Genomic DNA, 23,600 nt, shown 5'->3' on the forward strand with positions numbered 1-23,600 from the left:
AACTGGGGAAGGTTAAACAAAGAACTCATTCATTTTCCAGGAAAACATGATCAAAATCATAAAGTTAAACTGATTCCCAGCCTGTAATCATGTAGAAACTGATATTCAGTTTGCTAATTAGCCCCTCACAGTGTTTCCAATATGTCCAGGTCCAGCCTGAATGTGATGTTTAAATATAAGTCGAGTTATAATATAAGAAACAAGCACATGATGTGTCACTTGTCTCAATAAAATCTGTTTAGGCAGCCTGCCTGCCTCCTGCACTCAAACCTCCCAGTCTCATTAATGTGAGCAGTTTGGTTTGTTCTGGAGACTCATCACAGAAATGGAGAGCTTTCATCATCAGCCAAAAATCCAGTCTGTCTGAGCAATTAGTCTGCTCCCCAGAGGTTTGCGCTTGATAACCGAGTTACCAGCCAAACATTTAGGATTATTTCAAAGAAGGCAGGCAGTACAGTGTTCGCCTGAGCTGCTAATCTAAACTGGAAACTGTGAGTTTTCAGGTTTTTCATTAGCAGTATCTGGATATTTGTTGTGCAGAGAAAGTGTGAAAATATTCTCAGAGCTTTTTCTCATGTTAAAAACAACTTTCTTTAAGGTCCGGTCTGTGCTTTAAGTCAGGCTTCATCTAAAGTTTCTCATGTCGACTTGGACAGATTTTCTGTTTCACAGTTTTAATTTGTCGAGTGTCGTCTTATTAAATATAACTCGATGGTCTGGACTGGGGCCAAAGACTTCATAAGCAAACCTTGAGTGGCTCTGTGCTTAGAATAAACCAGGAGAAATGACTTGATGTCTTGATATTTATCAGGGATTTCAGTTTGTGTAGGACATTTATATGCTGAGGACTTTTTTATTGTCCCTTTTACAGGAGGTGAAGGAATCTTTACTGTTGCAGGAGCAGAGGTCTCCATTAAAATAATAGAGATACTCTGCTAAAACATATAAAACCCAAATGTACAACATCTCCGACCTCACTGGCATTTTAGTGTCTTGGTAACAGAGACTGGATTATTGTTATTTCTGGTTCTGTTCTGCTTATTAAGGCTGATCAAATCTGAACTGAAGTGAACTTTAGTGCAGCTAATGTCACAGCATCTCAATGATGTGAATTATTCTTCTTGAATGAATGGTCTGTTACTGTAAATATAAAGTTATAGTAGGAACCTATATATATATATATATATGTTTATATTTAATTTGAAGCCTTTTAATAAAATGATAAATGTAGATGTTAAGTTTTACTTTTAGTTTTTAAATTAAAAAAATATTCGGTTTTTCGGATGTTTTAATATTAGTAAATATTATGAAATCTGTAATTTATGACCTTATGACTCCAATAAAATCATTTTAATTTGTAGGAGGAAGCGGAACAGAACCGGAAACACGTGACCCAGACGTCAGCGTTGGAAAAACAAAAACAAATCTCCCTGTTGTTTTTTTACGGTTTGTGTTGTTTACCGCTTCTAAAACCATCGGTCCGGTCCGGGATCTCCGTGGTCTCGGTGGTCCTGGTCAGACTTTACACATTTTACCAACGTCGAAGTGAAAACTGCAGCTTTTGTCCGAGGCTAATGTGGCTAAGCTAACTCGGCTAACAGCCTGAAGTTCGTCTCAGACCCAGTCGCTCCTGTTTTTCTGTCCCGGGTCAGGTCTTGGTTCCAGGTGACGCCGTAGTTTTACCGGTAACGGGACCGGAGCAGCCATGGCTCAGCAGAGAGGAGTCAACAGCCTGCAGTTCAACCAGGACCAGAGTGAGCAGACACGTCTGGCCGAGGCTGGACCAGCCTGTCAGCCCAGATCATCAAATATCTGATCGATATATCGATAATCCTGTTGTCTGTTTGGACTGAGGATGTTTTGATGTCTGTTATTATATTAGTCTTATATTATTATTGTTATATTATCACTGTATTGTAAATCTCATGCACATTGGTCTTCATTAATGTCATTAGTTACATATATATTAGTATAATAATCAATCACCTGCATCATCATCATTTATTGTAACTTTCACCCATCACAGGCTGTTTCTGCTGCGCGATGGAGACCGGGGTCAGGATCTACAATGTGGAGCCCCTGATGGAGAAAGGCCACCTTGGTGAGTGCAGCTCCAACCTTTCAGTCAGAGTCGGTGGTTTTGCTGTTACACTTCTTTATGTGTTGTGGTCCAGACCATGAGCAGGTGGGCAGCGTGGCCCTGTGCTCCATGCTGCATCGATCCAACCTGCTGGCCGTAGTCGGAGGGGGGGTCAATCCCAAATTCTCTGAGATATCTGGTGAGTTATTACGAAACACTGTGGACCAGAGACTAAACTAATGGTCTGTTTTTCGAGGGGGAGGTTCAACTGATTTTGATGGTTTTGTGTAAAACGATCTGATCTTTGTTTAATACCAGTGCTGATCTGGGACGATGCTCGGGAGTCACGAGACCCCAAAGACAAGCTGGTGCTGGAGTTCACCTTCACCAAACCTGTTCTAGCTGTTCGCATGAGACATGACAAGTGAGTTTACCGTCGGCGCCGGTTGCACCTGAAGTCGCCGTGTGTGCGGCTCGTCTGACTGCTGTCGTCTTCTTTGTCTCTCCAGGATCATCATTGTGCTGAAGAACAGGATCTATGTGTACAGTTTTCCCGATAACCCTGTTAAACTGTTTGAGTTCGACACCAGAGATAATCCCAAAGGTAAAGAGTCCTTCTCCTCGCTCAGACACCTGTTACTGGAACAAAAAGAAAAGCAGGAAATATTCGTATATGAAAAACAACATTTTTATCATCTATGCATGAAAACTCACTAATCGATGATCAAAATATTAACGGGGTTAACCGATCAGATAATCATTGCACCTCTTTCCTCCAGGTCTGTGTGATTTATGTCCCAGTCTGGAGAAGCAGCTGCTGGTTTTTCCAGGTCATAAATGCGGCAGCCTGCAGCTCGTTGTGAGTTTCAAACACAGAAACGATTATGAAAACGTGTCGCTGGTTCCAATGAAAGGTGACGTGAAATTGTTGTTCTCTTCAGGACTTGTCAAACACCAAACCTGGTACATCCTCAGCTCCTTTTACCATCAACGCCCACCAGAGCGAGATCGCCTGCGTGGCCCTGAACCAGCCCGGCAGCGTGGCCGCCTCGGCCTCTCGCAAAGGAACGCTCATCCGTCTGTTTGACACCACGACCAGAGACAAACTGGTGGAGCTGCGCAGAGGAACCGACCCGGCCACGCTCTACTGGTATGTGCTGAAGGGAGGATGGATTCTCACTGCTCCACACATGATCATTCAGTCCAGCTCAGCCCAGGAAAAACCTTCCTAAGGCTCTGTGACTGGAGAAAACGCCTTATTCCCAGAAGGTGAAAAATCCTACAACACCCAGGATGCATTGTGCCCATCGCATCCCAATGTCGCATCCCAATGTCGCATCCATTGTAGTTCTGTTTAATGCCAACAAGAGACGAGCCGTAATGGACGAGCATTTTAGATTTAGTCATCATGGTGTCCAGGTTGGAGTTCCACTGGGACTTCTGCTTCTTCCATGGTTTTTGGAAGAGTTTCCAAAGAGCTCTGCACACAGGTCACACAGAGGTCACAGGTCACACAGAGGAAAGATCACTGGTCCTGATATGAAACGTGACAAATGTGACAGATACATAAACAGTATAGTTTTCAGACAGACTTTAAAAACTTATGCATCGATAGAGTTAAGTTGTTTTTGTTAAAATGATTCTCACATTGTGTGAATCTTCAGTCTTCATTTTTCATCCCAGGGGAGTAGCAGCCTAAAAACTCTGCACTGCTCGTGAGTCAGGTTTGGTTCCTATCGCTGCTGTTGGTTCTGGAGTTTAGTTCTGACTCTAGTTTCTTCCTGTTTGCTTTGTTTGTTGTTCTCCAGCATCAACTTCAGCCACGACTCGTCGTTCCTCTGCGCCTCCAGCGACAAAGGCACCGTTCACATCTTTGCACTCAAAGACACCAAACTGAACCGGCGCTCTGCGTAAGACCAGCCGCTCACTCCTGTTTCCTTTTGCTCACAGTGCTCTTCAGAGGCTGTTCGGTTCACGTGTCTCCTCCCTCTTCCTCCTGCAGATTGGCGCGTGTCGGGAAGGTGGGTCCCGTCATCGGTCAGTACGTGGACAGCCAGTGGTCTCTGGCCAGCTTCACTGTGCCGGCCGAGTGCGCCTGTATCTGTGCTTTTGGAAAGAACACGTCCAAGAACGTCAACTCCGTCATCGGTGAGGAAACACTCTTGTTCAGTTGACACACGTCACTTGTCTGTGGACTGATGTGATAGATGAATTCATTTCTGAGTGAATGATCATAAACCAGGTGATCACACTTTTACCACTGGCTGTTGTTGGACTGTTCACTCAACAGATACTTGTGTTCTCCCCTCAGTGAAGCAGTAACCTCCTTCCTCTCAGCTTCAGCTGGACAATAATGAAACGTCTTTAACCAACAACAAATAATCTTTTTACCAGTTTGTGTCCTTGTCACATCTTCACGTGTTGTTCACTTCCTCCTCCTGCAGCCATATGTGTGGACGGGACCTTCCATAAATACGTCTTCACCCCCGATGGAAACTGCAACCGAGAAGCCTTTGACGTGTATCTGGACATCTGTGATGATGATGACTTCTGAGGAGAGAGCAGCGAAGGACTCGAGGGAGACGAGGAGATGACGAATGACTGACACCCACTTCATGCTGTGGCCTGTTTGTAAAGTCCACTGTGTGTGTCATCAGCTGTATCTGCAGTGTGTAGCGGTGACTTTTCCTATCGGCCGAGAGTCGGGCCGGTTGATGCTGAAATATTAAACGCACCTGAACCTTGGAAGGAAAGTCGGTTGTAAAGAAGTTTATTTATACAGCAGCGTTTTAGAGACGAGGTCAAAGTCAAAACTGCAGTATTTTCTACTAAAACGTAGCAGAACTGAAGTGTAAACTAAAAGTACTGATTCCTAAAGAGCCTTAATAACAACCTATAATAATGCATTTACATAAATAACAGTGCTGTATGAAGTATGGGGCAGCCCTGGTTAAATTACATAGAGCAACATGTGGAAACTAAGAGCAGCCACTTCTCACACAGCAGAACCAGAGACGTGCAGTAAATGTTGATTCACCTCGAGCTCGGTCCAGACAGATACTTCAGCAGCTTTACCAGTGACGGTCTCTATTTGTTCGTATATGTGGCACAGCATTTTTAGATGGCTCCTGTTTACCAGTTTGTTATTGTTGCATGATCTGATTGTGTTTATTATTCCCACAGGACAGTCTTCAGTCATTTATGCACTCGGACTAGCTGTGGTTATATAATATTCATGATTATTATTGTTCCTCAGCCTAGTCTGATATGGAGATACACATATTACATATATCATTGTTGGCTTTTTTCTATTTTTTGTGCTGCTTTTAATTTATGTGACACTTTAATATAATCAGGTTTAGGGTCAGTGCCAGCAAAATACTGCTAATGAATATGAGCAGTGCTTAGTACAGATGTTTAGTGTCAGCGAGTTGTGCTGCTCCATTTATTACATAATGACTAATATCAATGATGTTCTCACTGCAGTTATTCTCCTCTTTTCCCACTGACGATCATGTAGTTTAGCCTTTAAAAATACAGAGCGACTTTTATCACAAACCACATCAACATCAAACTTTACACCACAGAGCTTCTGCTGCCTGCATCAGTCCAACACGTCAAACTCTGCATCCACCTGAGGCTTCGACCAGTCCGAGCTTCACTGTCTGGGAACACGAATCTAAGTGGTTTCCCCGACTCCACCTGCCTGAGATATTTCACTACACGATTATTAGGCTGCATCCTCTGAGTCATTTCAATAAAATCCATCCAACGTGCTTTGTAATGCTCTCGTCTATCTGCTCAGCTGAATCAAACACAATGCATGAAAGAAAGAACACAAAATAAAGAGCATGTCGCTTTTCTGTCACAGTCATAGTGTCAGACATCCTGGGTCTTTGTCCGACAGAGGGCACCAGTAATGAACATTAATGCACACGCACACGTAGAAAATGAGAACGCAGCACATACAGCTCGGCTCCGCTCATGAGTCATTTCTTTGTCATTAGGAACATCCGTTCTGCTTTTCAGGCCGTTCGACAACATCACAAACATCAGGCAGAGCCGCTGCTATAATGGACCATTGTTCTGACTTACAATGCTCGTCTCTATCAAAAGAGACAAAATGAAAAGAAAAACTTAAAAAGGATGAAAATGTCTCATCTGTGTTCTCTCCACCTGTGCAGAGGAACAGCTGACGTTTAGGGACGTTTAGAGACTTTTTCATGGAATAAAAGTTAGAAACTGAATAAACTGCACAATTAAAACTGTTGAAACAGGAGGGAGAGAGGAAGGAGCCTGACGTCTGTATAGTTAGATTTAATAGGACAATAAAAACTGTGCATCTACTGTGAATATAGAACTTACTGATATATGACAACTGATAATAATCCAGCTGTAGAGAACTCCATAGACAAATGTTACAGTTTAAGATTTTCATTCATATAACTGGAATAATGAACATGTTAAACACCAACTCATGGCCTCATAGGACCTGACTGGTCATGTGATGAATTCAGTTTACACATAATCCACCTGTTAAATTCTCCTTCCCTTAAACTCTCACATTTTCCAGCTCATTAAGACTAATTTCTGTCACATCTCTGACCGTTGTACTGGAAAAAGTTGCTAAATTCTAAAGGGGATCTGGTGGTTGAACAAAGCAGCTTCGTCTGAAGGTTTTAGTTTTGCAGAACCATAATATGAAGCAGGTGTTGCTGAATAAATGTTAAGTTGATGGATGTTCACTGTGGATAAATGTATCTGAGAGTGTATTAAAGAGCTCAAGTGCCTCTCAGTACAGTCACTCAGCACTTCCACAGCACACTACACTCACAAGTTGATGGATTGACAAACTCATCTCTGGCTGCAGAGGACACTTCACTCCTGAAACAATTAGTCTTTTAATTTTCTGACAGGAATTTACTGCATTTCATAAACCAATAGGTGATTCAATTAAAAAAACCTGCAGGTTAATTCTTAGTTTTCCAGATATTTTGATGATGAAATAATAAACTACATTATTATAGTTTTAAAGTTAATCAGTTAATCAGTTTTAAAGTTAATCAGATTATTATTATTATATTTAGGAAATGACTTTAAAGCGGACTGACTTCAGATTCATTTTAACTGTTGACAATATGTTATTTATTAAATCTGAGCTTCATAGGCCAAACGTACATTTGTAACTGAGGACATTTGATAACTCAGAAAACATCACAACACTCTGTCAAATATCAGAAAACATATCACAATTTTCCACATCCTAGTTAGACACCTCAGTGTTTGTTGTGTCAGATACAGAAAAGCAGAAAAACTAACACAAATATTCACATCTGAGAAAAAGGAACAAGGGAATTTTTGGCACCATTTACTTTAAAAACAATAATCAAAACCAATAAATTCTAAATTCTAATGTGATCAAATCTGATTAATCATTTCAGACGCTGCCAATGTGAAGATGTCACATCAATGCTTTTTTGTCACTGTAATAATGACAATAAATTAATGGACGTTATATTCAGTTTGGCCTGAATCACAAAAACACCATTAAGCCCATTTCTACAGCTAATGGTAGTGTCCCTGAACGCAGCACTGCACAGATCATTCACCTCGGTCAAATCATGTAAATAAAACTAGAAGATCTGTGCTTCTGTTGGGAAAAAGGAGCGAACAGACAGCTGATAACAGCTTCATTAGAAGGCTGCCAGTCCTGTGTCTCACTCTGAAGCTTCATTTCCTTCTCACTGGCATGTTGTCCAATTATTTCTCAGCCAGTGAGACAAAGGTGTTTGTTTACCTCTCCCAGTTTGGGTGAATAATTAAATATTGAGATTTTGAATTTACATGAAAGCACCTGGCTGCAGCAGAGCAGTGGTGATGAAGAAGAAGAAACAGGATGTTTTGACGGTGGGAGAAACAAAACACAACTACCAGGTGGATGGATGCGTAATGGTCGAGCGCCCCCTGCTGGTCTCTCAGCTGTGGAGCATCAGTTTGTTTTATTGACTATTTGGCCAAATGAAGGTTTAAACCTACATGATTTCTGTACTTTGGATCTGCTTTAGTGCAAACACATTCACATATTCAGCACCTTTAATAAAAACTCACTTCAGCACCAAACAGCTTTTTTTTTTTAACTTCAGGGCTAAAACTAATTATTGTTTTTATTATGGACTAATCTGTTACTGAACAAACACCCAGTTTATCATTTATAAGCAATAAACATGTAATACACTGTTTCTAACACTATGATGTACATTAAAGATACCTGCTATAAACCAGGTGTCATGTTTCTATGTTGCTCATAAATGTAAATAAAGGTCTTAACTAAACTAATAATCAATTAATGGTGAAAATCAGTTTTCAGATTAGTCAGTAATAAATAATGACTGACAGCTGCAGCCCAAACCTCGAAGCTGCTCAGTCACACACACTGAGGATGGATTTTTCAGTGAAGCAGCAGACGTTTTGTGTCCGACTGCTTCACTTCAGAAATGAAAATAGATTTTTCAGGGCAGTCAGAGTCTTTGAGAATTATTAACCAGGTATTTGAACGATTTGTGCAAAAATCAGCCACAAATTACGATTCGGTTCAAATTCAAACCCACTTTTATGTCTTAAACTGGTCTGGAAGAGTCTTTCTCTTAGAAACCACCACAGTCTAAGCTCCTGGCTCTGAGCGTCACTTAAATGTGAAAACAGTCAGATGTTACTGGAACAGTCGAAGGTCAAAGTTCCTCATTCAGTCACAGTAACAACCTGTTTTCCCTCCAGATGTTGCACCTGAAAACTCCGGTGGGGACGTGTGGATCACAGGAGCCGAGTCCAGGACACGTGTGACGCTTCACTGGGAAACTGGGGGGCCAAACATCTCCATGGTCTCCAGAACAAGGGACAGGTGATCCAGAAAGGAGTTCACGGACACTCGGAGGATTCGAGCTTCATCTGCGCTCCACCTCCTGAGACACAGGGAGACGGGAGTCAAACACAGGGTTTCATACACAGGAAACACTGAGAGGTGCGTGACAGAGACAGTTCCTTACACAGACAGGGTCCTGCCAGACACCGTCAGCTCTTTGCTGATGCCTCCTTTCCTCGGCTCTCGGTCCGGAGACAGAGAGCGCAGAGCGATGTCGGCCTCACGGGACGACGGGAAGGGAACATCCAGAGAACTGCAGGAGGGTCAAGGACGATTCCTCAGAAAAAAAACTGCATGTCCCTAAAACTGAGTTGCAAATATTTATTCTGCTCTCAGTCCATCACAACCTGTAGTGACCTAACGAAGGGAAATGAACTGATTCAATATCTCAAACACTGGAATCACAGTTAAACACATTTACACCTGTTAAAGCTCCAGAACTGGGTCACTCTTTGGTTTTTGTGTAAATCCACATGTTCTGTCTCCAGCTGGATGTCCAGCACTGTGTCCTGTTCCCAGGGAGCCAACATCAGTCCTCATCCCAGTCCTCATCCCAGTCCTCATCCCAGTCCTCATCCCAGTCCTGCTCCGTGACAAACGCAGCCTGAGCCAAACTAAAGGCTGTGGGAGCCACTTTACTGGACACAGGGAGAACCAGAAACACAGGACAGTTCTGAGCCCCGTGATGGGTCTGAGGTGCTGACTGGTTTACTCACTGGGTCCCGTGGTCACACCAGTTAACTGGGAATCACCAGTAAATCAGTGGATAAGAAGAGGAAAGTGTTTGATTCCAGTTTAAGGCTTAAACACAGTCTGAGATCTGTCAAACCTGGTTTCTGTTTGAAACCACCACATTAACACTGAGCAGACCTGGACCGGACCCACAGCAGGACTCCAGAACCAGCTGTTCTGCAGTGAAATCTCTTTATGTTATTTACAGATGTGACAAACCTAAATGAAGGGTTTTGGAGCTGCACCTGGTCCGATGTGGTCTGGACACAATAAAACACAATTAAAGGTATCACAGATCGTAAACTGGACTTTAAACGGTCCCTGTCCCATATGAGTCAAATCTGGACCTGGTCTGACTTGAAACGCGGTTTTTGAGTCGGACCTGGTCTCATGTGGATCAGCGAGAAAAGGCAGAGGAAGAAATAAAAACGTTTCTCAGACACTAAAGTTTCACTTTGATTAAAGTCACCGAACCTGTCGTTAACTCGGTGTTTGTCTCGGTACCGAACCAAAAGCAAACATGGACTCGACTCTATAAAACACTGTGACTGTAGAATAAACTAAAACTTCATCAAACTAAAAGACTAAACTTAATTAAATTAAAGATACAACTCCAGTTTTTCTGTCTCGTGGTTCGTGTCGCCGTCCGCCGCCGCCATGTTGGCTGTTGTTGAACGAAGACCGGAAACACGTTACTTCTTCGTCGGTGGTAAAAGAGGCAGGGTGGCGGGGCGCTGCTGCCCCCTGCGGAGGAGAGAAGCGTCACCACAACGAGCCCAGAGGACAGAAGGGAAAAGGTTAAAGGCCACGTCCCCTGAAAACACTTTCCTCAGTGGGAAGAAGAGCCCAGATCATTTACCTCAGTACAACTTCCAGCAACAATAATACTCAGAAAATACTCAGAGTTTTACTGTTATATAGTAATATTACTGCAAGTTTTTTTTAAAGAACACCATATCTGGACCGCAGAGTGAGAATAAAAGGCCCCGCCACCGTCCGGATCACACAGCTTCCAGACTTTCAACATAAAGCTTGCTGTCTTTCTATGTGACTTTTATTTTGTAGTAATGCTGTCAAACTCAGCTGTGCGCCTCTGCGCGTCGCTCCTCCGTCCTCCACCCGAACCGAAGCTCCGTCTCGCTCTGTTCGTGTTGCTGCACCGTCTGGACGCGCTGGTCCCTGAGCACTTTTAACAATTCATCTGTTTCTTTCTTTATTTGGCGGAAACTCGGAAACTAAACAACCGAATCGTCTCTGTCTTCGTCCGGACTCCAGCAGCGGGTGAATGGTCGGTCCTTATTTCTCTTAGAATAATAGTTAGAATAGAGGATTTACTTCACACCGCACTAAGGTGTTTACAGGGAACATGAACAGGCTGTGTTGGTATTATTTTTATTAATAATTACAGCAGAGTGATTTTATTACTGCATTTTAAAAAGGACAAGGCTGAGGAATACTACTGATACTGCAGTTTCATGTGTAATTATCAAACAGAGCTGCAGACGAAGAAAGAAATGTTGTTTTGGTCCGATGTACTAAAACATCTGTGTATTTTATTGGTACGTGACTTAAACACAACTAACCTGTAAACCGTGACGTCTTTAGAAATGACAAACAAAAGTCTGCAGAAAAAGTTTCATATCCCCAGACGTGAATATTTTAGGACTGTGACCAAATAAAACATGACAGGACATTTGAGCATCAGCAGATTTACTGGACTCTACTTGTTGGTGGGAAACGATCGATGTGTGTCACACCTCCAGCTGTGGCAGGTGTATGATCCCCCTCCTGTGTCTTATTTCCCAGAACATCTGGGTGCTGCACGTGTGCATGGCTGTGTCTAGGGGTGCCGGCGGGACCCTGCGGGACCTGCAGCTGGCCCTGCAGCTGAAGATCGAGGAGCTGCGGCAGAGAGATGCTCTCATTGATGAGCTGGAGCTGGAGCTGGACACGAAGGATGATCTGATCAGGCAGCTGCAGATGGAGCTGGACAGGCACCGCAGCTCCTCACAGCTCCCCGCCTGCCCCACAGAGACAGCAAGCTCAGGTGTAACAGGGCCATTACCACACCTGCCAGTCCAGGTGGACTCTCAATAAGGCGACAAAGGAAAAAGTGCTTTAGATTAAGACACACAAAATGAATGCAAACAACTCACAGTGGCCATGTGTTCCTCTGTTTGCAGTCATTCTGTGGCAGCTGGTTGCTTTGTGGGTTTTGTAGTCGCATCCTGCGTTTGTTTGTAGTTATTCTTGTGTTTTTGACTGACAGGCTGTGGCTGATTAACCTCAGTCTCTTTGTGTCCAAAAGGAGCAGCAGTCCAGACTCCAGCAGCGTCTGATGAGCCTCAGCGCATCAAGAGACAGGCCATCTCTGCAGAGCCCTCAGCGCTGGACCCCTCCCAGCTGACGGACGTCACCTTCACCAGCTACCACAAGACCAAAGAGTGAGTACAGGGACCCCCCTCACAGGTCCGACCAGGTGCCAGAACTGCACACCTGTCTGTTGTCAGTGTTGTTTATAGGGGGCACATCTACAAATTTCAAATTAGACAAATTATAAGAAGCAAAACTTCAGCTTTGGTTTGTTGACACTATTTGCACACCCCTGCCATGCACCCATCCACTCTGATAAGGGATGACCTGCTTGACCTGTGTGTGTGTGTGTGTGTGTGTGTGTGTGTGTGTGTGTAGGTCTAGCGAGCTGATCCAGAGGGCTCTAATGGACAATGACTTCATGAAACACCTGGAGCACGGGCAGGTAATGACACATCTGGGCTGCTGTCAGACTGATTTGATGTGTTTGATATCACCAGCCAATCACTTGTGGGCCCATGTGTGCAGATCCTCACCATCATGGACTGTATGCGTCCCACCAGCCTGGCCAAAGGCTGCTGCGTGATCCAGGAGGGCGACGACGGCTCCACGGTCTACGTCTTGGAGGGTACGACTCCGTGTGACGTGTTGAACTGGACTGATATGGACAGACGTGTGTCTGAGTGCAGCCAGTAGAGTAAACAGAGATGAAGGAGAATGTGGAGAAAGTCAGGTGAGGAGAAACCAGCAGGGAGGGGCCACATTATTCCAGGAGCTGAGGTATTTTGGTGTGTGTGTGTGTGTGTGTGTGTAAAAGAGCTTCAGTCGTCTTCAGCCATATGTTCCTGACGCCTTCTCTCCTGTCAGGGAGGAGCAGCTTTATTTTAGCTGCACTACAGAAGCTGCTGCTCTGCCTGACACACACATTCAACGATGTGCAGAAGTCAAACAGCATAAACCTTATTATTAACCAATGACAGCGCTAACATCAACACAAACATAATCATCCAGGACACAGCAAACCAAGAAAACAGTCACCAAGCAGCTGTAAGGCTGCTGAGCGCTGTATTAGAAAGTGTGTTGTGGCTAATTCTCTGTTTCCATTCAGAAAATGTTCTAAAGATCCCAAACTAAATTTAGAAACATTATCTTTAGCACGACTGATTCACTTATTTTATAAATTTGGCCTGGATGTTGCAGCTGGAACAGGATGTGCCTGATAAGACTGATTTCTTTATAAATAGGACTAAACCACAGTGAAGTTCGTTTCTGCAGCCGACCCACAGTCTGTTGTGCATTTTCACCTGAATCTGCCTGGTTCTGAAGCAGCTGTTAAGGTTTTTCTTCTCTACAGCAGAACCTACGACAGAGAGCAGCTGTACCTTCTCCTGTTTTCTTCACGTTGATCTGATAAACTTTCCGTAAAGACTTTTCTCCGTCATCAGTCTGTAAATGAGCGCATGATAGATTCGTACCTGTCTGCGGTCATGTGAGTGTGACCCGGGTCTGTTCCCGTCCACAGAGGGGATGGTCGAGGTGACGAAACAGGGCAGGAAGCTGTGCAGCATCGGTCCAGGAAAAGTGTTCGGGGAACTGGCCATCCTGTACAACTGCACCCGCACAGCCACTGTCACAGGTAACACACACACAGGGAGCCTGCCCATTATTCTCCATCAGTGTGGAGGAAATGGCTTCTGAGTCCATGAAGGGAGGGACAGTTTGCTGGTGCTGCCAAGCCAACGTGAAAAAATGACATCAAAACATCAATTTGAGTGAATGAGGGAAATCTGGCCTGTCCCATCAGTGACCTTGGCAGCAGCAGCAAAGGCCTCCACATTTATTACAGCTGCTGGATGAAGTGAAATGTTTTCACCATGTAGAAACATTTATTCATCCAGTGACAAATGGAAACTGCAGCGAAGGTCAGCCCCAAACATCACCCTGCTCACTGCCTGCTCTCTGACTGATGAGCTCTTTTAAAGATTCACTCACACAGAATAAATAGAAATATGTTTTTCTCACTTATTGCAAATTGAAATCTGAGAGATCGACGTCCCCAAACCTGGAGAAATAGAAGTCGGGAATGCAAATGTCCCCCCATGTATAAAAACATCAGTGCCTGCTCTGCTCTCCATCCTTTTTTTGTTCCTTTCAGTTTATCCTTGAAGAAATTCTCAGCTTTTCAAAAGCAGAAAAACTCACTCTGCCTCTCAGAGATGATGCTGCAGGCAGTGTGAATAACAGAGCCTGGAGTTTGAAGGTTTCTGATGCTGTGAGAGGATCTTTACGTCTCTGCAGCTTGTTTAGCCACAGTGACTGTGGGTCAGAGGCAGGAGCACAAAGACATTAACATGTTCAGATAACACTAGATATTTAATAGATATATGGTTTAAAATGATCTCAAGTCTGCAAAGGCTCCATCAGCTGCTGATCTCAGACAATGTGATGTGTCTGCAGCTCTGACTGACATCAGGCTGTGGGCGATCGACCGACAGGGTTTCCAGACCATCATGATGAGGACCGGCCTCATCAAACACTCCCAGTACACAGACTTCCTCCGCAGGTACAGCTCACACATCCGCCCAGCACGTCACTGTTTCTAAGCTCCAGCCGCACGACAATGAGTCACATCTGTCGCTCTGAACTCTCCTCCCAGCGTTCCCTCTTTTCAGTCGCTACCTGAGGACGTTCTCAGCAAACTGGCCGACGTGTTGGAGGAGGTAACGGTTTCCAAACTCTTTTTAGTAGACGCACTCCCTGCTCCTGCCATCTGTTCCTCCGCCTGACAAACACGAATCATCAGTAGTCTGAGGTATCGATTCACGTTTCTCCCTCTGCTCGCTCGCAGACTCATTACAGTGATGGTGATTACATTATCCGTCAGGGAGCCACCGGAGACACATGCTTCATCATCAGCGAGGGACAGGTGAGGATACAGCAGGATTCATCAGCAGGCTGTGACCTGCGGGGCCAGGCCGGTGGTCTAGCATGTGCATTATGTTATTACACACCAGTCTGCGAAGCTGCCTCTACGAAAGTCACAAGACAAGCTTTTTGTCTGACCCTGAGCGATGCTGCTGTGAGCCGACAGGGAAAACAGCTTCAGACGTTTCAGGCCAGACTCATAGAAACTGAGCCTCATCAGCAGCTGGAGGCTGAATCCAATTCAGAAATATAGAAAAGGTCAGTGCCACGAGATACTGGCTCCTGAAATCCTGGCTCCCACTGCCCCCTGTTCAAAAGCATCAGCAGCATGTCTGTCACTGATCAGCCCATTTGACGTTAATTTGCAGGGTCTTAGAGAGAGAGAGAGATTTGTTTGCTTCATTCACTTAGTCACACTATTATGAGTCCAGGGTCATTTCAAACCCTGGTCCTGCAGGTACAGACTCTGAGGAGGACACATGGATGACTGTTTGTGCTTCACTCTGCAGAGATTAAAAATAAGACAGTTGACAGTTTGTGATTAAGGCACTAAATCCAGCGTGTCGCTCTGTGTCTCACATTTCACAGACCACGTTACGTAACCGTTATTCATTCAGGTGTCTGAAGCGTTTAATTAGTGTCAATAGAAGGAGAGGCTGTTTCAGCTGTGAGTCCTGATCTGATCCTGATCCTCCACAGGTGAAAGTCTCTCAGCAGGACTCGGCCACTGACGAGCTGATGGAGGTGAAGACGCTTTCTAAAGGGGACTGGTTTGGAGAGCAGGCGCTGAAAGGGTGAAACACACACCGACACACACACTCAACAGTCAACAATCATCAATGAGTCTTTCTCCTCCATGTTGACAACACAAGCAGCCAATCACAGCCCAGCACCAGCTACACACACACACACACACACACACACACACACACACACACACACACACACACACACCTCTGACTGACTGCTCCTGCTGCTCTGGCTCTGTCTGTAATTAAGAAGCTACTACTGACACATTATTCTCCATATTTCACTAAAGTGTGTCCCTGTGGACAAAGAAACTAGTTCTGTGTCCAAACTAAAACCTGAACAGTCATATTGAGTTTTATAATGTTTTGGGAAGCACTTGAATGCAGCACTGAGGAGAGCTTCCCACCGGGACATTACGAAATAGACATAGAAGAAGAAGAAGAATCTAGACAGATGTGCCTCATTACAGTGGAAGACAGTTTTCTGCCAAACAACCTCAGCCCTCGTTCTGTTTGTCCTTCCCTCTGCAGTGAGGACGTTCGCACAGCCAGTGTCACAGCTGTGGGAGACGTCACGTGTCTGGTCATCGACAGAGAGTCAGTCAGGACCTTCATTAACCAAACGTCTATCGTTATATCCAGCTGATGAGACGGTGGTTCACCTCTAACGGCACCTTTGTGTTCGTGTGTCCCAGGTCCTTCAAACACCTGATCGGAGGCCTGGACGACGTCAACAACAAGCAGCCCGACAGTGACGAGGTCAAAGCAAAGTCAGTTCACAGGAAAATATTAGTGTTAATGTGTCCTAGCTTCCTGAGAGCACAGTCCTCCTCTTTGTGTTGGTAACGATAATAATCGGCACTGACTGAATGTTTTAAAAGAAAAGCAGGGAGGATGTTCCTGCATTAGCAGCTTCGTCCAGACGACCTGTGAGGTCAAACCCTGGACATTTACACAAATACCTGTGACATGGGACCGAAAAGCTTCACACAGGTGGAGACGCCATGTTTGACGTTTGCACACAAACAGCATCAGTGCCGTTTTCTCTGGGGGCGACCCTGAATGCATCTCCCTCCACACCTGGAGGTTACAGCTCAGCTAAGTGTTGCCTGAGGTGTAAGAGCCAAAGTGGAACAGTCTCACGCCGACACGTGAATCATGTGACATCGGGTGTGTGTGGAGCAAAGAGGAGGCTGTGGCCTTCCTCACATGAACACATGACACTAACACTTGTCAGATCTCATTGTGTTTCCCTTGTGGCTCTGACTGGAGCTCCTCTTCTTCTGTGCTGCTCTTTATGGTAGAATCCTCCATCAGTCAGCTCGGGTTCGAGGAACACGGACCGGGGTCCGGTGATGTTGCTCTAACCCAGAGGTGTCCTGACTCTTACTGCGACCTGGACACCTCTAGCTTTAAGACAACATGCTGTCACTTGGTTTTGTCCTCACACGTCCTCCCTGGTCTCTGCAGGCTGCAGGCGGAGGCTGATTTCTTCTCCAGTGTCTCACTCACTGACTTCAACTTCATCTGCACCCTGGGGATGGGCGGCTTCAGTCGCGTGGAGCTGGTGCGTAGGAGCTGATGATGTGCACACACCTTCCTGCTCTGCTGCGTCTGTGCTGAGTGTGTGCGATCGTGTGTTCAGGTACAACTGAAGAGCGACCCCAGCCGATCGTTCGCTCTGAAGGTGTTGAAGAAACGTCACATCCTGGACACCAGCCAGCAGGGTCATATCGTGTCGGAGCGCCGCATCATGATGGAGGCTCACAGTCCGTTCATCATCAGGTCTGCAGGGGTTCAGAGTGACCTAAAACACAGCACTGACTCACATATGAGTCTCAGCTGCAGGAATTTGATGCTGACGTGTGTGTTTGATTTTATTCCTCCTGCAGGTTGTATCGCACCTTCAGGGACTCCAAGTATCTGTACATGCTGCTGGAGGCTTGTCTGGGAGGAGAACTGTGGACCCTGCTGAGAGACAGGTGCATGGCCGGATCAACCTGTGGGCGAGCCCAGGGTGCCCCCAAAAATGAGCCCAGGCACCCAGAACCCAACCAGTAAAAACTAACAGGAAATGAATTGGCAATAATTTTAATGAATGAAAAATCCCTGAATGATTTTTAAGCAAAAACACAGAGACAATCTACCTGAATATTCACAGGTTTCCAGTTTTCTATGATAAACACATTAAGCTGTTTTAGACACTAAATCTATTCATACCAAATACTGATCAGATGTATTGATAATGACTCCCTGTGGAGGTGCAGCCTTTGGCAGGCGTGTGATGGTGTTTGTATGTTTGAGCTGCAGGGGATCGTTTGATGACGGCACCACTCGGTTTTACGCGGCCTGTGTCATCGAGGCGCTGGCGTTCCTGCACTCCAGAGGGATCATCTACAGAGACCTCAAACCTGAGAACATCATCCTGGACCACCGGGGATACGCCAAGCTGGTGTGGACACGTTTCCTTCGTATTTCAAGAAATGTGGCTCAAACATTTTACATTCAGTTATGAGGTTTGTTTCTGTCCCCAGGTGGACTTTGGCTTTGCCAAGAAGGTGGGTCTTGGTAAGAAGACGTGGACATTTTGTGGGACTCCTGAGTACGTCGCCCCTGAGATCATCTTGAACAAAGGCCACGACAGCTCGGCCGACTGCTGGTCTCTGGGAATCCTGGTGTTTGAGCTGCTCAGTGGGAGGTACAGAAATCTACACCTTCTACTTCAGCGCAGGAACCACTTCATCCACCCAGTCCTTCGTTTATTTCTCGATGAGTCTGGTTTGATCTACTGTGTCTGAAGTTAGGATTTGAGTTTCAATAAACCAGTTTGTTGTTTCCACTCTCCAGTCCTCCATTTTCAGGCTCCGATCCCATGAAGACCTACAACATCATCCTGAGAGGCATCGACATGGTCGAGTTTCCCAAGAAGATCACCAAGAGCGCTGCAAACCTGATCAAGCGCCTCTGCAGGTCTTCAGTGCTCCTGAACTGTACAGATAAAGTGAACCAGGATCTGGTTTTTCTGGTTTGTGTCTTTACAGTCTGTGTGTGGCTGTTTCCAGGGACAACCCTTCAGAGAGGCTGGGGAATCAGAAAAACGGAGTGAAGGACATCCAGAAACACAAGTGAGCCAGTACAGATGTTTGTCATGAGATTATTCTGTTTGACTCTGACAGACACAGTCACGTCTCTGTCCTGCAGGTGGTTTGAAGGCTTCAACTGGGACGGTCTCCGGCAGGGAACCATAGAGCCTCCGTTCACCCCCACAGTGGGTATCACATCCGTCAGTGTCTGAGACAAATGAGGCTGCAAAGATCAGAGCGTTATTAACATCCTGCGCTTGTCCACAGGTGGACGGGCCACTGGACAGCAGCAACTTCGACTATTTCCCCGAGGACACTGAAGACCCTCCTCCTGACGAAGAGTCCGGCTGGGACCTGGAGTTTTAACAGGAAACAATCGAGGATAATGAAATAAACATCGCACTAAAAAAACGTCATTGGTGCAACAGCTTTTAAAACAGGGTTCACAAAGTGTTTTACCTTGAATAAAATCAAAATGAATAAAATGATTTACAGGAAAAAAGGTTTTACGACAGGAAGTCCAGTGTGTAAAAATGTCCTTTAAGAATAAAACGATTTGAGAAATGAGAAATGATGGGAATAAAGTTGTATGAAATTATGTGTCTTTCAAGAACTGAGTTGTCACTTTATGACTAAAACAGAATAAAGTAAACTGAGGAATCAAACATATTTAGATTTACTTTCAAAGTAAAATCATCATTAAAAACAATATGTTATAGAATCACAACATAAATGAAGAAGCTTTTCTACTGAGATTTGAGAAATCTTGAGAATATATATATATACATTTGAAAATCTCAGCAGAGAGCAGGTTTGGTCTGTGTCGTGGTTTAATCCTATTTATGAGAGTTTGTATTAAATCACGGAATGAATGAAGATGTGTGCCTGGAAATAGATGGAGCATCGTTACTTTTACAGGAGTTTCCCCTGTGGCTCAGGCTGGTGGAGGTGACGTTGGCTGCAGGGGGAGTTAATGAAAACTGAAGGGGGAGATGTTTATCAGCAGAGCTGAGCTTCACTGGTTCCTGTGATAAACCAGACTGAGATGGAAACTCAGCCGCCTCCACTAATCACTGACAATTTACTGATTAGTGACAGATAAGACACGTTGATTTTTCCTGCTTCACCTTGGAGCTATTTATAGATACTACATATATACTTCTGATTTGAAGTACTTCATATACCGCTGGATGGCTGACGTTAACTACCTTATATACTTCTGATTTGAAGTACTTTATATACCGCTGGGTAGCTGACGTTAACTACCTTATATACTTCTGATTTGAAGTACTTTATATACTGCTGGGTAGCTGACGTTAACTACCTCATATACTTCTGATTTGAAGTACTTTATATACTGCTGGGTAGCTGACGTTAACTACCTCATATACTTCTGATTTGAAGTACTTTATATACTGCTGGGTAGCTGACGTTAACTACCTCATATACTTCTGATTTGAAGTACTTTATATACTGCTGGGTAGCTGACGTTAACTACCTCATATACTTCTAATTTGAAGTACTTTATATACTGCTGGGTAGCTGACGTTAACTACCTCATATACTTCTAATATGAAGTACTTTATATACCGCTGGGTAGCTGACGTTAACTACCTCATATACTTCTAATTTGAAGTACTTTATATACCGCTGGGTAGCTGACGTTAACTACCCTATATACTTCTAATTTGAAGTACTTTATATACCGCTGGGTAGCTGACGTTAACTACCTTATATACTTCTAATTTGAAGTACTTTATATACCGCTGGGTAGCTGACGTTAACTACCTTATATACTTCTAATTTGAAGTACTTTATATACCGCTGGTTAGCTGACGTTAACTACCTTATATACTTCTAATTTGAAGTACTTTATATACCGCTGGGTAGCTGACGTTAACTACCTTATATACTTCTAATTTGAAGTACTTTATATACTTCTATGAAATAAAGGATAAATAAATATGTGCATCATCAGCATAAACTTAAATATTGATATTGACCCAGCGGTAAAATGAAAATGGTAACGGGTCAAAAATAGATTGTTGAGGAACAAATCAATGAATTTCAGCAGGAAGTTCACGATGAGGAGTAAAATGAACGGCAGCACTTTAGTTCCCAGGAGGGTTGGTCTGTCTGTTCGAGATCACTGATCAGCTGTTCCTGCTCCACTGATCAACAGGAAACTTATCAGACGTGACCGGAATTGGAAAGTGACACATCCCAAACTTTCCCACGTGTCCTGCTATTTTTAGAGAGTTGGGCACAATTAGAGACAGTGAGTCAGTGAAAAACCCCCAGAATTCACTTAAGACCAGCTGCTTCCTGTCTGATCACAGGAACCATCTATTTTATATCATTTTCTATTTTGTGTCTTTTTCATTGGTCGCCAGTTGTTTAAACATCTGGTTGGTAAATATAAAGATGTTATTGATTATAAAGGTTCTAATTATTGTTTTATATTATTTTTCTAACTGTGAGCTCTGACCCTGAGCTCTGTGATCCTGTGAGTTCTGTGATCCTGTGAGCTCTGTGATCCTGTGATCCTGTGAGTTCTCTCCTGCTCGGAAATTCCGCCGTGTGTCCTTATTCTGTGTGGAAATATTCAATCAGGGCTGCGGGTCAATTACAGCAATGAATAAAACATGATCTGCGCCCCGGGACACGGTGCGCTCTGATTGGGCAGAACCAACCGGACTCCACATAAATACCAGCAGTGGACGGTGTGACGGAACAGTCAGGACCACCAGGACCCAGAGATAAACTAGACACCAGACCAGAACTACATCAGACTCCGTGAGGCAACATGCAGCCCGGATCCGCTCTGCTCCTGATCCTGGTCCTCGGCACCGCCGCCTGCTTCGAGGTGCTGCCGGAGGAGGCTTCTCCGCGCCGGGCACGATTCTCCTCCAACTCCCCGAGTGAGTCCCGGTTCTGCTTCACCTGCAGCTTGTGTTGTTGTGCAGACAGACCCAGTTTGGTGGTTTGCAAAAGTTTCCCAAAGCTCTGGCTTTGATTTCTCTGTTTCCTGTTTTTCATCAGCGATGGAAGTAAACTTAGGTATAGGACAGGTACACAAAGTACTTGTACTTATACTTCATTACTCCACTACATTTACCTTCAGCTGTAGATACAGTTTTAATATGATGATACAGATGTGATGGATTAAAACCAGAGCGTGGTTTAAAGTGTTTCAAGTTACTAATGACTATATTACAGCTGTGACAACAAGTACTTTTACTGCATTTGAAATACTATTCCCAGTAGAAAGATGGTGAGCAGGTAACGTCAGCATGTTAACGGCTGTACTTGTACTGTACTCCTAAACTTCAAACAGTACATTTACCCAAACTGGAGCAGTACTTCTCGTGTATTCATGAGTCGACGTGTGTGTTTGCAGCTGATGTGGCCAGATGTTTGAATGGAGCCATGACAGTGGGCTGTGAATTCTTCTCCTGTCTGGAAAACTCAACCTGCGACACCGACGGGATGCACGAACTCTGTGAACTCTTCCTCCACACGGCCGCCACCTTCAACACAGAGGTCAGTCTGTCCGTCCACCTGTGTCCACCTGTGTCCACCTGTCTCCACCTGTGTCCACCTGTCTCCACCTGTCTCAGCAGTGCCTCTGTTCTTCCACAGGGCAAAACCTTTGTCAAGAAGAGTCTGCAGTGCATGTCCCAGGGAATCACAGCGAAGGTTTTCCAAACCATCCGTCGCTGCAACATCTTCCAGAGGATGATCGCTGAGGTTTGTAGACCTCATTCTCTATTTGGATCCTCATTAGCAACCACAGGGCTGTCACTAGTCTTCAGCTGTGGCCCATGCTAAAATAAAATAGGAATAATGTGATGTGAGGTGTTCAAATGGCGGCTCAGGTGTAAACAGCTTTATCATGTGAGATGAAGAACCATTCAGTACGGTGGCCCCGAGGTGCAAAACAACAAAAGAAAACAGAACACCTGGACAGAACCCAGAGTTCATTGTGACTGATGTTTAGAACAGACAGAGGAGAGACTTCCTGTTGTTCTTTGGTGTTTTAAAGGTGCAGGAAGAGTGTTACACCAGCCTGGACATCTGCACCGTGGCCCGTACCAACCCCGTCGCCATCGGAGAGGTGGTGCAGGTGCCGAGTCACTTCCCCAACAGGTCAGGGCTGATGAGACACACACACACACACACACACTGCAGTATATACAAGTACTATAAAGTAGTAGTCTGAAACCTGTCCCTGTCTGTGTGCAGGTACTACAGCACCCTGCTTCAGACCCTGCAGACCTGCGACGAGGACACAGTGGCGGTGGTGAGGGCCGGCGTCATCGGCAGGTTGGACTCAGACATGGAGACGTTCCTGCAGCTCGTCCAGAACAAACCGTGCACCCAAGGCTCCAGCTCCACCGCCAACAACAACCCATCCAGCTGGAAGAACATGCCCGTGTTCAACATCCAGCCCGGATTCAGGGGGCGAGACCCGACCCACCTGTTCGCCAGGAAGAGATCTGTGGACGAGCAGCAGGGAGACACTCAGCCTGAGAAGTAGACGACAAACATTCGCTCACAACCAGGCACATTGACATCCAGTCCTCAGAATCGTTTCCACTCGTTTCTCCTCAGATCACTTCCCACAATGATTAGATGGTGATGTGGGGAAACGTTTTTAATGACGCGTTATTATTTATTGTTTGGGGGATTATTTGCACCAACCGACTACCTGATGTTAGACTAACCGAGCGAGCTGTGCCGCAGACTTTTGAACAGTGATTATTTATTTTCTTAAGCCAATTAATTAATTTATGAGC

The 23,600-nt window shown here is 44.8% G+C and overlaps 4 protein-coding genes across 6 annotated transcripts; 3 read left to right on the top strand and 1 right to left on the bottom strand.

Moving 5' to 3' along the window:
- The first annotated feature begins 1,389 nt into the window (after positions 1-1,389).
- On the top strand, positions 1,390-5,554 carry wdr45 (WD repeat domain 45). Its single transcript, XM_026296609.1, has 10 exons — positions 1,390-1,754; positions 2,027-2,101; positions 2,175-2,279; positions 2,399-2,504; positions 2,590-2,684; positions 2,860-2,939; positions 3,022-3,230; positions 3,889-3,990; positions 4,083-4,228; positions 4,525-5,554. The coding sequence occupies exons 1-10, from the start codon at positions 1,706-1,708 to the stop codon at positions 4,632-4,634; spliced, it is 1,077 nt and encodes a 358-aa protein (XP_026152394.1). The 5' UTR covers positions 1,390-1,705; the 3' UTR covers positions 4,635-5,554.
- Positions 5,555-7,201: 1,647 nt separating this feature from the next.
- On the bottom strand, positions 7,202-10,445 carry lage3 (L antigen family member 3). The gene is made up of 3 exons (XM_026298358.1): positions 10,341-10,445; positions 9,124-9,252; positions 7,202-9,039 (listed from the first exon to the last, which is right to left on the bottom strand). Exons 1-3 carry the CDS (start codon positions 10,388-10,390, stop codon positions 8,925-8,927), a joined length of 294 nt encoding a protein of 97 aa, XP_026154143.1. The 5' UTR covers positions 10,391-10,445; the 3' UTR covers positions 7,202-8,924.
- Positions 10,446-11,547: 1,102 nt separating this feature from the next.
- On the top strand, positions 11,548-19,303 carry LOC113124521 (cGMP-dependent protein kinase 1-like). Of its 3 annotated transcripts, XM_033325476.1 has the most exons (16): positions 13,603-13,680; positions 14,502-14,607; positions 14,701-14,764; positions 14,893-14,970; positions 15,669-15,763; positions 16,250-16,315; positions 16,414-16,488; positions 17,189-17,285; positions 17,364-17,503; positions 17,611-17,700; positions 18,029-18,170; positions 18,253-18,416; positions 18,566-18,688; positions 18,781-18,843; positions 18,920-18,986; positions 19,069-19,303. In XM_033325476.1, exons 2-16 carry the CDS (start codon positions 14,555-14,557, stop codon positions 19,165-19,167), a joined length of 1,416 nt encoding a protein of 471 aa, XP_033181367.1. In that variant the 5' UTR covers positions 13,603-13,680; positions 14,502-14,554; the 3' UTR covers positions 19,168-19,303. The 3 variants fall into 3 exon arrangements, with proteins under 3 accessions (XP_033181368.1, XP_033181367.1, XP_026153259.1); XM_026297474.1 differs by lacking the exons at positions 13,603-13,680; positions 14,502-14,607; positions 14,701-14,764; ... (1 more) ...; positions 15,669-15,763; positions 16,250-16,315 and having other exon boundaries at positions 16,470-16,477; XM_033325477.1 differs by lacking the exons at positions 16,250-16,315; positions 16,414-16,488; positions 17,189-17,285; ... (6 more) ...; positions 18,920-18,986; positions 19,069-19,303 and adding exons at positions 11,548-11,807; positions 12,081-12,175; positions 12,423-12,489; positions 12,573-12,672 and having other exon boundaries at positions 13,567-13,680; positions 15,669-15,767.
- Positions 19,304-21,500: 2,197 nt separating this feature from the next.
- stc1l (stanniocalcin 1, like) lies at positions 21,501-23,376 on the top strand. The gene is made up of 5 exons (XM_026297770.1): positions 21,501-21,722; positions 22,202-22,344; positions 22,444-22,551; positions 22,847-22,950; positions 23,047-23,376. The coding sequence occupies exons 1-5, from the start codon at positions 21,608-21,610 to the stop codon at positions 23,339-23,341; spliced, it is 765 nt and encodes a 254-aa protein (XP_026153555.1). The 5' UTR covers positions 21,501-21,607; the 3' UTR covers positions 23,342-23,376.
- Positions 23,377-23,600: the final 224 nt, after the last annotated feature.

Source organism: Mastacembelus armatus, chromosome 12, assembly GCF_900324485.2.
Source record: "Mastacembelus armatus chromosome 12, fMasArm1.2, whole genome shotgun sequence".
In the NCBI taxonomy this organism is placed as follows: Eukaryota; Metazoa; Chordata; class Actinopteri; order Synbranchiformes; family Mastacembelidae; genus Mastacembelus; species Mastacembelus armatus.